The 16,936-nt window shown below is 39.6% G+C and overlaps 1 protein-coding gene across 1 annotated transcript in view; it reads right to left on the reverse strand.

Moving 5' to 3' along the window:
* Positions 1 to 1,413: 1,413 nt before the first annotated feature.
* The window catches only part of PTPN21 (protein tyrosine phosphatase non-receptor type 21), an 83,193-nt gene continuing 67,670 nt past the window's right edge, over positions 1,414 to 16,936 (reverse strand). The window contains exons 13-18 of the mRNA XM_049897418.1: positions 13,448 to 13,585; positions 12,312 to 12,533; positions 10,262 to 10,390; positions 9,887 to 10,121; positions 9,291 to 9,451; positions 1,414 to 8,344 (exon numbers count right to left, since the gene is read on the reverse strand). Of these exons, the coding sequence (XP_049753375.1) occupies positions 8,216 to 8,344; positions 9,291 to 9,451; positions 9,887 to 10,121; positions 10,262 to 10,390; positions 12,312 to 12,533; positions 13,448 to 13,585 (1,014 nt within the window). The 3' untranslated portion in view covers positions 1,414 to 8,215. The remainder of the gene's footprint in view (positions 8,345 to 9,290; positions 9,452 to 9,886; positions 10,122 to 10,261; positions 10,391 to 12,311; positions 12,534 to 13,447; positions 13,586 to 16,936) is intronic.

Below are 16,936 nucleotides of genomic sequence, written 5' to 3' on the forward strand. Positions count from 1 at the left end.
GGTATATCTGACACTTTTGGAGAAAAAAACTAAAAAAATTTTTTTCTGCTACATTGCTACTCTTTATACTTGAAAAACATACTAGCGTCTTGTGTGTGATTAGCTTGAAAATACCAAACGGACTTTTTAAACCAAGACTGCTCTTTGTTGCCATCTTTCTGCTACCTGAAATTCTGCGTTTCAGAAAGTCAGTTAAATCAGAACCTTCACTTAGAAGGATCTGCTGCTCTCCTGAACACTCGGTGCCAGGTGAGTCTGTCCTCTGTGATGAATCGATGTATCGGGTACCCAGTCATTTGCCAGAGTGTGGGGAGGCTCCTTTGCACGTGGTGGTGTGTTCTCCACGTGCGTACCAGAGGTGGAAGCTCTCTGTGTCCACGGCATCATCTTCTCTCTGCCTTTGAAGGTCCTTCAGACAGCCAGGAAGCCAGTTCTGGTCATGGTTTCACCTGCTCATCATCCTTGACCCGTTTGCTCCCTTCAGTGTTATTTGCTTAAAAAATTTTTTTTTCTGGCTAAATCGGAAACCCTCTTGTCTCTCCTTAGATACACATGGTTTGGTTATGTCAGCCAGTTTAATCATTTTATAGACCCAGGTACTAAAATGCTATACATCCAATTGAAAAAAAAAAATATATTCAAGTATGACCCAAACACAGATTCTTATTAAGATAGTGTCACTAAGTAAAACTTACAATTAAGATTACATAACAAAGGAGAAAGGAGCCATGGTGGCACAGTGGTTAAGCACTCAGCTGCTAACCAAAAAGTCAGAGGTTCGAACCCATCAGCTGCTCTGAGGGAGCAAGATGTAGCAGTCTGCTTCCATAGAGATTCCAGCCTTGGAACTATGGGGCAGTTCTACTCTGTCCTATGAGTCAGACTCGACTTGACAGCTACAGGTTATTTTATTTTTTTAATAAAGGGGAAAAATCAGAATTTTGAGCTTCACTGGATAGTAGACATTGTGCTTTATTTGCCGTCTTATTTAATCCTCTTAAGAGCCCTACGTATGAGTAGGTAATTGCCATTTGACGGATAAAGAAACCAAGTAAGTTAAATAACCTGCCCATGGCCACGAAGCTACTTCCCAAGTCTCTAAAGCCTGGTTTGTTCCACTTTAATCTGCTCTGTTGATATCGTTGGGAAATATATCAACAAATATTTATTATTCAGATATATTAACTGGCCCACAAATATCCTGCTTAATGAAGATGGCCATGTTGGCAAGGGAAGTTCTGAGTAACTAATTACTGGGGAGATGTGTGATGACAGATTGGCAACTGCTAAAACAAGGCTATTATCTAGTACATTATTTTAAATAATCTAGTGGAAAAATCAGGACTACATTTATCTCTATGCAGTAGGATCTACGGTAAAAAAAAAAAGGCAGCTTAAAATACACTATTATTTTCACACAAGTCATATCTTGCTTCAAATATTTATTTTCATGGCAAAGATAGACTATAATATATTCATTTCACAGATATTCAGTCCTTCAAACTTTTTTGCCCATTAAACGTACACACTTTTACAAACCAATTACACTTAAGAAGAATCAAGCTCTTCTGATTATACATTTTTACATTCTTGATCACCAGTCGCACAAAACTCCCTTTTAAACTGGAAAATACTACTAGACAACTATACTACCATTTCAAAAGGGTGGAATTTCCACTGCATTGCTTAAATTACAGGGCAGCTTTTTAAGAAAGTATTTTGTGTAAATTTTCTCCAAATTTGGTTTTCAGTTTGTTAGGGCTTTTAAAATCATATCAACACGTTGGAATTTTTATTTAAATAAGACTTGCTATCTAGATGCTTAAAATGTGTTTTGCCAAATTTACTATGGGTGGCATTTTAATTGCTTCTGTTTTTAACCAGGTTATACAACACATTTCTGATTTGTTATCATATAATTCTTTCATTTGAACTAAAAAGCTTTTATAAATTAGAATATTTCCCCCTATTAATAGCACAAAAGAGGAAAACATTGAAGTGTTTTTCACAGGAAAATATTTACTTATCTAACATGTGCCTGATAAAAATCCAAGTATTTTGTATGCTAATGTAGAAAATTAGCTGAGAACAAAGTAAAAACCAAAAATATATCCTAATGGCCCAATGCTAATCAATCTTTTGAGCAAGGCTTGACTATATATCCAAGTTTTGAAAAAGGTTTGATACGGTAACAAGTATTTTTACTTTTTCCCATTTTCGGTGTGTTGGGTAGAAATTGAGGATACTAATAAATGTGTAATAGATCGATTTTACCTTAAGAAGTTAAGCTTAGCTTTCATACCGAATTGAAAAAATCTCATGTGTCTAAATTGATAACATTAACAAAAATTTTTTCAAAAACAACTGCAAATTAGTGTTTTATGATTGATTTTTTTCTTTCCATTTTTTATTCAACATCATTTGAGAAGAACAGCTCCCATAATAGATGTCTTTAAAATGGGCACGCTAGTCAAAGCTGCATGATCTAAAAGCCTAATTGACACTTTTGTTTGACTCACATTGATTCAAGAGTTTTGTATTATTTTTAATCTTGTTTCTTTTAAATGTGTTCTGGAAACAAGTTTGTCACTTCTGGAGAGTATTTGGTTTTTTTCAGGCTATTTGTTGAACTGAACTACCATTGTACTGATACATTGTTCCAGTTAAAACCACAAAACCATTAGATCCTTTTGGGACACTTAATTCTAATATTAAATTACATTTTAATAAATATTACCGTAAAGTAAGTAAAAGATTTATGTACCATTCAATGGTCCATTAATTTCAAATGATTTCTAATAAACTTCCAGGGCAAGGAAATGTGGACACTCTCTTGGCATTTGGGGAAGCAGCCTGGCCTGTGATATGTGCACTCTTAGGAAAGAGGAGGGACTATGCTCATAGTCCTCAATCGTTTATTCACTTTTTCTCTGCTCAACAATGAGCTGATGGAAACAAAAAGCTAGTTATCACTAAGCCTGTACTAGACTCTTCAACCTACCCAAAACCTTGAGGCCTGGATAGATTCACGTTCTGGTTAACCCAGATAATTAGCCAACCTTCTGAATTTCTTTGGCTGTATAGAGTTACTCCAGAGTGTAAATACTGTAGATGTTTGTTTCCCCAGGTTGTAGACTGGGAATTTAAAGCATACATGCACACTTACATTTCAGTAGTATACACATTTGACAACTGAAATAAGGTCATCTTTTTGCATAGTTTAAAAACTACCTACCAGTTCAGTAAAAACTGCCGATTTCTTACCCTGGAATAGTGCTACATCTGTGCTATCATAGCCAGCACAGGGAAACCAAATTACATGTTCAAAGCCAAGGGGTTTTAGATTTTTAAACTTTTATATGACAACACAGTCATTTAATGGACGGCAAGTAGTAATGATCAAATTACTTATCTAATAATAAGTAATTTTCAGAAATTTGGATTGTATCAGCTATCGGGTTAGAAGTTCTACAGCTAGTTCCAACACAATTATTCCTTTCTTGTTATCCACTTGTACCAATTTATAATATTAAAGCATAATTTAAAATATGTGGTTACTACCTCTTAACCCATCAAAATATTAGAAAAATTTTTACTCCAAATTTTTGAAAACTAAGTTAATTTTGCAAGCATACATGGATAATTTCAACATTTTTGGATACATGTCACACACGTGGACCTTATTTTACACGCATGTTATTAGACACAGCCTTTACCTCAGAGTCTTTGTCTTGGAACTACGGCTCCCTCAGCTGGGTGCTGAGACCCTGAACTTCCTTCTTGCCCATCCCTTACTTCCCATTTCATGCCAGTGACATCCCAAGGAAGGATATGTAAGTGGCAACAGGAAACACAGGGTTTTTTGTTTGTTTTTGCCATTTTCCCTCCTCCACCTCACACAGGCAGCATCCTGTTCACTTCCTATCTCCCATCCTGTCCCTTACCCCACAGGCTCCACTCAAGCTTCTGTAACAGATGCTGGGATATTCACTTATGTGGCGTTCTCGAGGGAAACACTGACCTATCTGCAGTTATCTGCAGTCTCTGCCCCTTGCCTGGCAGATGCACTGACCCACCACCAGGGTGCAGTAGGGAGAAATGCTGTATATGTGTTTTTGGCACACAGACTCTTGGCAGTTTGGTTCTGCACCACTGTTTACACTTCAGGTCCCCTAGGTTTAAATAAGCTTTAGGGAACAAGCCAAGAATTTGAAACCCATTTACAGCATTATTTGCAAGGGAAAACATTATTATCTCAAAAATTCAACTTACAACCGAACCTTCAAAGCATAATTGTTACTTGTGAACTGCTTGTAATGTACCTAAAATTACGCCACTTTGACAATCCAAGGGCCCCTTCCAATGTTTCCGAAAATCCTCTCTCTATCCACCTACACCCAACACATATAAACTTTAAACAACTGGATATTCTGATTTCTCATTTCTCTACGAGTAATGGTATAAAAACCCAAGCCAAGCCCATTGCTGTCAAGTCGATTCTGACTTATAGCAACCCTTTAGGACAGAGTAGAACTTCCCCCATAGGGTTTCCAAGGAGCACCTGGTGGTTTCAAACTGCTGACCTTGTTTAGTAGCCAACCTCTTAACCACTATGCCGCCAGCGTTTCCAGTAATGGTATAGATACTAGGTAAAGGGAGCCTTATCCACAGAATTTGAAAAACTCATGGGCTTTTGAGAAATGTTTCCCCAGCAAATTCCTAATGTATTCCTCTGTTTTTAAAATGTCTATTCCTCAGCTCAAAAAAGTCTCCAATTTATTTATTTTTTTTTAAACTTTAAACTAGAAAGGGATATTTTCATTTTGTTCTGCATGAAATCTTCTTAGTGGGAAGCAAATTCCCCTAAATTTAAATCTAAGAGTTCCTATAAAAAGTCTGGTTTTTAAAAAACTTTAAAAAAACAGTCATTCTTGTTTCCACTCGTTCATGGAAATCTCAAAGAATAAACTTGCTCTTGGTAAGATGTGGCTGACCTCCAGGTTTCTCAGTATTGTGAACATTTAACATATTAACCCATTTGAAATTACTGTTCTCTTCTGATGATGCAGTATTCACAGAGAAAGTGGCCATGCCAGGCTCTTATGACTCAGTCCTGCTCCACAGCACTCTCTGTTTGTGCTTCTGGCCAGACCTCGCTCTTTCTGGAAGTTTTAAGGAAGCATAGGTCCTTGTATTAATCCTGCCAAAGGGTCTTAAAACAAAAACAAAAACAAAAACAACCCACTGCTGTCGAGTCGATTCCAACTCATAGCAACCCTATAGAGCACAGTAGTTTTCAAGGAGCGCCTGGTGGATTCAAACTGCCAACCTTTTAGTTAGCAGCTGTAGGACTTAACCACTATGCTACCAGGGTTTCCGCCAAAGGGACTTAAGAGGGCTAAATTCTAAAGCTTTCTGAGCGCTTCACAGTAGATGTTACAGAAGAAAATAATTAATAATGATTGCAATTAACATTCCAAATGATATTCTAAAATGGGAATTTTCTTTGCTCAAAACTATCAACTAGAATGTCATCAAAAAGCCCCCACTAATTAGAAAAACTATGATGCCAGAGATGACCAAAACTGGTAAGTGAAAAATATGGTTTATAATCTAATTTTTGTGAAATCTAATTTTTGGAAATTTTTATATAAAATTAATACCAAGGAACTAAAAGGCATGAATAAATGAAGCATTGTGTATGACTGGTAGACAATCACAGCCTCAGTTCAGACATGGTAAGCCTACAAAAACTCAATGTTCTACGTTTGCTCTTGAAAATCACATTATTTAAAAGTCTAATAATGTAGATTTATTTTTATTCAGAATGCTTACGTATTCACTAACGAATTAAAAGCTTAAAATTCAAAAGGGACAAAAAATCACATGGCTCTTAGCTGTCAAACATGCAAGATTTTAAGAGTAACAGATTTGAACAGTATAATTTTGCCCTCATAAGAAATTTACTTAGAATCAAATTATTACAGAGGGAAGACAAATAGATCATACATTACTCTTTAATTAGATTTTCCTTTTACAATATGTTCTTGTCAACAGGGCACTTCAAAATGTTTAAACCCGACAGAAACACACTTCTTTAAAAAAATGTGCCATCAGAGTCTTAGAAACATCCCTGTCCTTTGTACACTGTGGAGGTGAGAGAGGTTAGCATACAAACTTTTATTCCATTCTTCTGGGGAGCTCTTTCTGAATATCACCAATCAGGTCTATTTTTCTTTAAACTGAACTTTTTAAATAACAACTTTGGATTTAAAATTAACATTTTGCCCCTAAGTGAAACACATGCCTACTTTCAGCATTCACTTCCATTAACATCTTCTGAACTTTTCTCTGAAGTGGTTGGTCTCTGGGTAACTCAGAGTTAGGCTGACCTGCAGAGAGAGCAGGAAACGCGAGACGCCGTCTCATGACTAACAGCACACACGCAGTGGTCATAATAGTGAATAAACCTGCTTCAGGAGTTAGCACGGGAATCAGAACCATCCCTAGAATATTGTAGTTTGGGGAAATCGCCCAAGATTCTACATTTTGGAAGCTGTACACCGTGGAGAAGCAGCCTTAGAAGAAGGAAAAAAGTAGACGGTGCTCAGCCAAATGTACCAATTAGTCCTTGCCTACTCCACTCCAACTGTATCAGGCCATCCAGGCCTGGGCCAAAGGCGACACTCTCCCCTTTTAGTTCAACCCAGCTCTGTCCATTGGGATATGCCTACACGGGATGGGTGAGCTTTGGATGGGTGGTGGGTTGGGGGGTGAGCAGACTAAACAGCTAAAATTAACCTCTGGGTAAATTTAGGGGATTAAAGAGCTAAAATTCAAGTACCTCTTGAATACCACAGCAATCTCTGATGGCCCAACAAGTTTGGGCTGTGGTTTTGAGAAAAGAAGATAAAACTATTACTAATGATTTCCTTCTTTCAACCAAAAGAAAATAAAGCCTTTTCAAGGTTTCTTTGAATGATAATATAAACCTGACTTCATCTGTGAAAAAAGAATAAAGGTTTAGGTCAAAGAATCCCAAGGAAATAGAGTAAGTCCCCAAGCGTGACAGGCCCTGAATTTCCTGGGGATAGCTCTGGAGGCTCAGCCCCCACACTGGGCCTCCACTCTCCCTCCCAGCCTCGCAGTCTGAGTATAGATAACACTGTGTGTCTGTAACCGCAGAGGCCCCTGCGTCTACCCGCACCCCGCACGTACTCTCATCCTAGCCCTCCTACATACGCTGAGTCCTTATCTCTTCCAAAACACTCTTCTGAAACAATGTCCATCGTTATCATTGATACAGTTCACCTACAAAACAGCACATATATAAAAGCTCAAATTTATTGCTTTGAACAAAAAAAAAAAGTGCTTAAAACCATCATATACAGTTGTTTTTTTACTTCATTTTCAACCAACAAAACTCATTCAGGTTTATGAATAATACTGAAAAAATAGTGAATATGATTATTCTTTTTACATTTTAAATAATGTGTCCTCGTTCCCAACTTTTCCTTACATTAACTGACTCATTTCAGTGTCTTAATGAGTTGAGCTCTTCCTTGGAAAATACAGAAGGTACAAATATATAGAATTTTTAGGATAAAAAATTTTCTGAATATAAAAAATGCTTTCTATGTTTCAAAATAACACCTTCAGATTCTCTTTATAGTTCTGGGCTTGATAACTAAACCATAAGTACCCAAGGTTTTTTTTTAAAATAACAAAAGATAGTAATAAGGTTTTAAATACAAAGTTACACAGGAACCACTCATCACTGTGGGTCATCCTCGTGGAAAGTTCAGTTTCTTGCTAAACCCCCTCAATATTTTAGTCATAAAATAAAATTCCATTATCAAAAACTAGCTTTAAAATCTACACGCCTTAATGATTGCCAGAACTGCCCAGCGCAGCTTCAGTAAGATAGAGAATTGTCTAGAAGACACAACTTCCAAGATGCGTGCAAGTACTGCAAACCCGACAGAGCGGAGCAGGGCCGTGCCCTCTTCGTCAGCACCTTTCCCGAGTTCAAATCCCCCCTTGTGCTTTGCATATTTCCCTCCGTGCTCTGCCACCCATGCCGTACCGTCTCTGTCCCGATGTACTGCTCTGCGTGACTCAAGTGTCAAGGAGAAAGTACGAGTTAGGCAAGCACTTTTTTTTTTTAGCTGTAAACGCTTCACATGATTGGGTCCCCGTAAGAAGCTGTGGGAGCTTATATGAGCCTCGAGCTTTTCAGGAACTGAATGAGAACTCTGTATACGAAGGTGTACTGGCACAGGGTCTGCACCATCATCATCCTCTGCTGCCTCAGAACGTCCAGCACTCTTGGGATATCCAGCACCTGGAGGGCGAGAAGGGCAATGAAGGCCACGCGCTCCCCCGGGGGGACGGGGGTGGGAGGATAGTGTCCTAGCAGAAGCCCGGTCAGGAGACAGACAGGCTTATAACTACACTAGCATCTTCTACAATAAAAAACCACAACAGCCTACTTCTGATTAGTTTTCACTACAACTAGACTGTCCCTGAAGGTCTGTTTCTTCACCGTCCCCTGGCCGTAGCTCACTGACTGTGTCTCGTTAGATATGAATTACCACATCTCGCCAAGTACCCAGCTTTCACAAAAATGCAGTGTGGTAAGTGCTATTGGTATCTAGCTCAGCAGTCCCCACACAGGGCTCTGACCAGCACTACTGTCCTTGAAATGTAACGAGGTGTTTCAGGGAAAAAGGGGTTCTGAGGTCAAATTTGACAAACACCGGGTAAAACAAAATTAAACAGCTTTATTTACTGTATTCATAGCAACCCCATGTGACAGAGTAGAACTGCCCCTAAAGGGTTTTCCTGGCTGTAATCTTTATGGGAGCAGATCACCAGGTCTTGGGTGGGTTTGAACCACCAACCTTTCGGTTAGCAGTTGAGTGCTTAACCATTTGCACCACCAGGACACGATGGCACCTAACAACAACCTGTATGAGTTCTCAGAGTCTTTAATATGCTAATAAGTATTGTGAATCTCCAAGGAGACATGGCCTTTGGTCAGAACCCAGTGCCGTGGAGTCGATTCCAACTCATAGCGACCCTATAGGACAAGGTAGAAACTGCCCCACAGAGTTCCAGGGAGCGCCTGGCGGAGTCAGGAGTACCTAATAACACTTGAGGCCTCCAAGTCCAAGGAACTTTATTCAAAAAGAACTATCAGGCCACTACATCCCCCTCCTTCCCAGCTTGTTCCCACCCTCCTTCTGCCCTCAGCAAAAAGGGTGGGGCTTAACATAAAAAATAATCACCTCATTGTGTTCCAGACAGGCAATCATTATTTCTGACAAAATGACGACTCCAGTCCTTCCCACTCCAGCACTGCAATGGACCAGTAATGGAGGGTTGGGGCTTTTTGGTTCACTTGTACTATTTGTATGACGTCGAACAGACTGGATCTCTTCAAGGTATGCTGTGAAAATCAATAAAACAGAAAAATACAGAGGGATTAAGGCCTATCAAAATGATAACTCAATCTTCAGATTATCTCCAGTGATTGAGAAGACTCCAGATCAAGAGCTCAGGGTGCCTCTTAGTCAACCCCGATTACTAGCTGAGAGTGTGTGGTCTTGGGCAAGTCACTGACTGGGCTTCCACATTCTCACGTCCAAAAGAAATGCAGTAGAGACTCTCTGAGCGTCAGTTATATCACCCTACTTACTACCAAATTATACTTTTCAAAAAGTCTTCTCTTAAGCCTCCCCAAAACATTTGTGGTCTTTAAAATTAAGTCCAAAGCTTATACAAGACAACATAAATTAAGAAATAATTGAGAAACTTAAGTCCCCCTCTCTGCCACTGACTTACCAGCTCCAGAGGAGGCTGTCCTGGGAACTCAGACACTTACATAAAAATCCCTTGAGGTCCTCCGGACAGCCATGCTCAGGCCAATCTGTGTACTGGAGATGCCACACTGTCCTCTCCTGCCCTGTGAGAAGGTGTTTCATCTTCAAGCCTGTGGTGGCATAGCAGCCAGAATCTGTGCGGAATCGGGTGGTGATCTTAAACCTGCCATAGGTGACGGTGTTGTGCCTGGAACCAAGTCGTGGCCAATACCTGAAGCTCTTCTCTCTTCCACCCTCCTTAAAAGACAAGTACACACAGACAGCATGTCTGAAATCTAGAAATGAAATCCTATCCTTGAAAGGTCAGGACTCTATGTGATTAACATAAACCATCCTTCTGAGGCTGAGACACTTCACGAAGAAAAACGAGTACTTACCTCTTCTGCTGTCACCATTGCTATAATGGCAATTCCCTGTTCCCACACCATCTGCCAAAAATCCTGACATGTATTCTGTAATGGTCCCTGCGTGGCAATATAATCCCACTCGATTCCACTGATAGAGACCTGGAATTAGAAAAGGTAAAAATAGATATGTTGTTAGTTGCCATTGAGTCAATTTTGACTCATGGCAACCCCATGTGTGCAGGGCAGAACTGCTCCATGAGGTTTCCAAAGTTGTGACCTTTCGGGAGCAGATCATCAGGCCTTACTTCCGAGGCACCTCTGGGTGGATACTACCAACAAAAGTGAGCTGATCCAGAGAGGCTCAGCCAATTGCCCAAGGTCACAGAGACAGCGTGTGAGTTCACCGTACATTAGTTTATAAAGACATCAGTAATGGGTTAAGTGCGCTGCACATAATAAGAACTCAATAAACAGTTGTTACAGCTGCTGCTATGGTGGTAGTTTTTAAATAAATAAATTAAAAATAATACCAACATCACAGTACCCCAAATTTCAAACATAATTTCACCTCACAAAATACTAGTTAAACACATTGAAAAAAAGTATTAACAATTAAGCCAAAACCTAAGTTAAATATCCAGTTCCTAGAAAAAAAAACCCTCCTACTTAAGGTAGTCTCACCTGCGACCTTCTGAGTCAAGATCACTGCCACAATAATATTAAGTTTTCCACTTAAGATTCCACATCCCTGAGAACAGTCTGGACTTGTAGTCAGGAGACCTGGGGTAAATCTCAGCCCCACCAGTATTTAGTAACTACAGTGTTTTCCGAGTGTCCAATGGATGTAAAACCAGACCCCCCCCACAACCCTCCCCCCGTCAAGGCTCTGCACCCACTCAGGGGGCACGGGAAGAGGCAGGCACCATGACGGGTACCAGGGTTACAACACAGAACAAGAACTAGGAAGGAAGGGTCTAAAAGGCAGCCTGGAGGACAGGCGCCATCACTTATTTAGAATTAAGTAAACTGCGGTGGCTCAGCTGGTGGGTGGTAGACGGAGGAGGCAACTCAGATCCACCCCATTCTGAAGCTCACGCTTTTCCCATTATTCTTCAGCTGCTCCTTAAGACTCTGAAACATCAAGTTAGAGCTACTACCGTTCAGTCACGAGAGACATAGGGATGCGTTATTTTTTAAAAAGCTGTTTTTCAATAAATTATGTCTATATTAAAAAACAAAATAGTATGAGCATACATTCCCAAAAACCATCGAGGGGTACCGACATTCATAGGCAGGCTGATATGGCTTTTAGAAGTCTCAAGTGTCAAACTGCTCTCTTACCAAAATAGTACTTGCAACCTAAAGAAAACGTGAGAAAAGAAAACACCACCTGACCAGATGCTCACTCACGGTAACGATGTCTCTCCTACACAAAATAAAGAATTGAGTCTCTAGCCAGCAGCAACAAAGGGTAGACTGATGGAAGAGGAGAGAGCACCCAGCTTCATTTACCCACTTGCTGTGAATCATTACTTTTTCCATCCTAATGGCTCTAACTTTACCCCAATTAAATGGCATTTTACTGTTTCTAGGAAAGGACTGCTTCTTCTACACACAAATGACGTTTTAAAAAATGACTTATAGGTAGTCTGCAGAGAGAACAGATGGCAGCTTCGTAAATAACAGCTTTTGTGAACACGATCCAACACCCAGACGCTTTCGCTACGTAAAAATGCATGTAAGTCTATGATGAGAAACACGAACTAGCAATTCAGCTGCTCATGAGAGAACTTATGAGCCAGAACAGAGGTCTCCAGGTTTAGAAAGACAACTTTCTAAACCCAGGCAAGTAAGCGATCCCTCTGTCCTGGCACACGACGTGGGAGCAGTCGTTTCCCACGTGCAGAAAGTAGCTATGGCACCTGCCCTGGTGCAGGATTTCCCAGCTTAAATATAGAGCTTGTCACAATGGTTCAAAACTAGGGTGCTTTTAGAACAAGACAGGAATACGATTCTTACCCTTCTTGTAACTTAGCTCAAAACTGCACATGCCTTTTATCACTCTACATGTTCCTCTCACCTTAATATGTGATGCATTGATGTAACCAGTATTGTTTTCTTTAGTCGGGACCAACTCCACTCTGGCATCGTCATAAGGAAGGACATCTTGGAATCGATTTCTTTCTGCATTTTCAGGGAGCCGTGCTGTCGAGCACTCCCCATCGACTAGCCGTTTTTTAAGAATTCTTTCATATTCTGTGAATACCATTCCTTGTTCTAACCGCTGTTCCAGAATTTGACACTGAAAGACAGAACACACGGAATAACGTATTACCATGTGTTACGGTTGCACTCTGGCTGTACATATGAAATCTTGTTTTCTGCTTCAAGTCTAGCATTAGTCTAATGTTGAAAATTCTGGGTGAAACCAAAAACAAAAGTTGAAACAAGCCATGACAATAACAGTTAAAAGAACAAAAGAAATAATCTTATTGGTGAGAAATATTAATTCAAAATTCTACTTAAAGCTGGAAAGTGGCCTAGAGCAATTTCTTGAATTTATTTCTCTCTAAATCTACAATCAATCTCGTGACCCCTAAGACACAGAAGTTCTCCTGGAGAACAGCAACTCTAGAGAAAGATAATCAGTTCCAATCTCTATGCATAAACACTTCAATTTCATGAAAAATGATATATAAGAAATTGAAAACAGTAGTAAATATTGGAAACTATCTCCAGGATCCAACTGTAAGCAAATTCATTTTTGCCTAGCATAATTCATGCTTGTCTGACTTTGACATAATAAAATCTCATAGGAAATACATCTCAATCTCAAAGGAAGTTTTGAAAAGTTTCCTGTTTACTCTTGGGGTAGATTTTCAACATAAGGAAAACAATTTGTTTTCTTTCCTACGTATACTCATATGCATTTGCAGATTTCGTCAAACTGCAAAACCATCAAAAATCAAGACTGCCACCAATGGTTGGAAGAAGGTAAAGAACAACATTCACAAACAAAATTAATCAACATTCTAGCCTGAAACTCTCTCTTAAGATATTAGCTAGAAATTTCCCCCCATTCTGAAGCCCAGATAACAAAACTCCTTACTACTCATTTATAATTATTAAATAGATGAGAGAACCTCATGAAAGCATTTTGGCAGTATGTTCCTGATAGTCCCAGAGAAGACATGATGCCCAATGTTGCATACGTACCCTTTCATCATTGGTTGCTCTAGTAGACACTTCTTTTCCTTCATCAGGTAAAGGCAACCGCGACAGAGAGAGTCCATTTAGAGCGGCCAATTTAAGAGGACCAATTTTTTTTGTACCTCCTTGACTCTTTTTCATTCCCTGTAAAAATATTTAATGTATATATGAAAAAAGTACAAATACGACACCCCTGAAAGGAAATTTCGATGGACTGAAGACTGGAAACAAGTAGGAGTGTTCTGCTTGCCAACAAGCACAAGAGAGATTACACGCCTTCACACGTTTGTTTAACCAACACTAGGAAGGAGACATTCCTTTCAAGGCCAAAGCCCTGATAAGTCTTCCAGATATCAGGTTTTGAAACTGAACTGGTTACAAGGCTGTGTTGTAACAAGAGGTTAGGTTCCAGGCAGACAGCATTCCTTCACAGAATTCCCAAATTTCAGCACAGGACACAAAATCAGTTGCAGTCACTTGAGAGTAACACGCTTTTAATAATTTCAAAAAACATAATTCTTAAAATCATTCTGAACAAATTAAATGCTTCTGGTGGTAGCTGTGTACTGCCTTCCCACATTCTATTCTCCATGCTGCAAGCTCGTGTCACCTGGGTTGGACTACCATACTTCCCAGAGCTGCCACACTTTTAAACCAAGAAAATACAGAGAGTGAAATCGCCACCACGACACCAGAGGGACAGAGTATAAAAGAAAGTGCCCACAGATGTCTGTCTCCTGAAAACAGGTGTTTCCTAAAATTATTGTTAAAGATAATTATTTTCCTCTCGAAGACAAGTAAGTCTGAGAATACTAACTGTCCTTAGATATTCTACACCTCCTTGGAAGCCACAAGAACTGTAATGAGAGCAACCCAACTTGGAAGAAATGGTTTTCTCAGCTCTGTCTCATAAAAGAAATCAGTATTACTCCAGTTCGACCAGGCCAGAAAAAGCTGTAAGACCCCAGCATCAAGATATCAGAGCAAGAACAAAAGGAGAAGACATTTAGGTTAAAAAAAAGTTCTGTAAAATTGTTGCTATACAAGGGAGAATGAAGAAAACCAGACACAGGGAAAGATTAGTCTAAAGGACTAATGGACCACAACTACACGGCCTCCATCAGACTGAGTCCAGCACAACTAGATGGTGCCCCACTACCACTTACTGCTCTGATAAGGATCACAACACAGGGTTCCAGACAGAGCTGGGGAAACATGCAGAACAAAATTCTAACTCATAAAAAAAGGCCAAGCTTACAGGCCCGACAGAGACTAGAGAAACCCAAGAGTATGGCCCCCAGGCATTAGTTCAGTAATGAATTCACTCCTGAGCTTCGTCCTTCAGCCAAAGATTAGACAGGCCCATAAAACGACACGAGACTAAAGGGGCACACCATAGGGGCAGGGACTAGAAGGCAGGACACAGGAAAGCTGATAATGGGAAACCCAAGGTTGAAAAGGGGAGAGTGCTGATGTGTCGTGGGGTTGGTAACTAATTACCACAAAACAATATATGTGTACTAATTGTTTAACGAGAAGGTAGTTTGTTCTGTGAACCTTCATCTAGTGTACAATAAAAATAAATAATTGTTGCTATAATCGGAGAACTTGATTGGTACCTAACTCAAAAACGTAACTGATTTTTTTTTTCTTTTTTTAAATAATATTTTATTGAGATTTTGGTAAAAGTTTACACAGCAAGTTAGGTTCCCATTTGACAATTTTCACACAAATTGTTCAGTGACAGTAACGTTTATCACAATTTGTCAATATTCCCTTTAATTGTGTTCTGTTTGTTATGAATTAATTTTTAATTTCATAATTCACATTTTAAAATGAGCTCCCCAAATAATGAGATCTGGACTAGGAACAGGTAGTCTTGGGTTATATTCCCAGTCCAGCCTCTAACTGATCGAATGACTTTAGGTAAATCACTTTTCTTCTCTGCATCTCAGCTAGACAGACAGACAGACAAAAAAGTTCCTACTTAGTCTAAAATTTCATGAGTCTAATGTGAACTGAAAACAGTGGTATGCTGGTAAATGTTTAATAACTGGAGAGAAAGTTCTGATTTGTAGTGTTTGCCCATTTCTATCGTGTAAATACTCCCACCATATTCGATTTCAAACTATCAACATGACATCAGCTTGGCTTGCAAAATTCCTAAAAATGTATCAGTCAGCTCTCGCCAGCCAGGAGGAGCTGGCTCCAGCACGTCACTGCTTGAGAGTGACTCAAAATGTCCCACACTGATATGCTGGATGAAGTCGACTGACTATAAGGTCAGTTCTAAAGCCAGTATTTGACGAAAGTTGTATATACTCAAAACTAGCCTCAAATATCCCTTAAACCACCCTTAGACTACATGGTACATCATTTTAAATGCATATCCTGCACAGTGGTTTCTTATGGGTGAATCACCACGCAAGACTAAAGGGGCAAGAAAAAGAAAATCTGTGCGTAGCTGTACCAGCACTCAAACCATTCTGCCTTTAAAATAACAATCAAGTGCCTGCAGGTGGGGATGTGTGGAGAATTCTAAAGTCTTACCGCTTGTCGGCTATTTACTTCACTGTTTTTAATATTAAGCCTCTACAAACTAAATTCACGTTAGTATATCTGTTTGTTGTAACAATTAAACATGATAATGGCAACCCCATGAAGAGGCCAAAGGACTTAGTAGGAGGTTAGACTCTTCAACTCTTGTGCAGTCAGCAAGTTAATATAAGATGCAACCTCAGAGTAGTAAGTTAACATTTACTGAGCACATTCTATATGCCAGGATCTTGTTTTTATTTCCCCAACAGCTCTTTGGGGTCATCTCACTTTACAGATGAGAAAATTGAGTCACAAAGAGATCAAACAGCTTGCCCACAGTCACAAAACTACTTCTTTGTATAAGGTGATCAATGGCAAAACAGAGAAAATCTTTCATTAAAATCAGTAATTCATGCTGGGCTGAGGGCTATGGGACCATGGTCTCGGGGAACATCTAGCTCAATTGGTATAACACAGTTTATAAAGAAAATGTTTTACATTCTCCTTTGATGAGTAGTGTCTGAGGTCTTAAAAGCCTGTGAGCAGCCATCTAAGATACTCCACTGGTCTCACCCCTTCGGGAGGAAGAAGAATGAAGAAAACTAAAGATACAAGAGAAAGACTTGTCCAAAGGACTAATGGGCCACATCTATCACGGCCTGCACCAGACTGAGACCAGTACAACTCGATGGCGCCCAGCTACCACCACTGACTGCTCTGACAGGGATCACAGTAGAGGGCCCTGGACACAGCTGGTAATACAGAACCCAAGGGAGAGTGCTGACATGTCGTGGGGTTGTTAACCAATGTCATAAAACAATATGTGTACAATTTATTGAGAAACTAGTTTATTCTGTAAACCTTCATCTAAAGTACAATAAAAAAAATTAAATAAACAAATACACACAATTAAAGTACCTGGTTTTTGAAAAAAATCAGCAATTCAGCATCACAGAA

The sequence above is a fragment of the Elephas maximus genome, chromosome 10 (assembly GCF_024166365.1).
Source record: "Elephas maximus indicus isolate mEleMax1 chromosome 10, mEleMax1 primary haplotype, whole genome shotgun sequence".
In the NCBI taxonomy this organism is placed as follows: Eukaryota; Metazoa; Chordata; class Mammalia; order Proboscidea; family Elephantidae; genus Elephas; species Elephas maximus.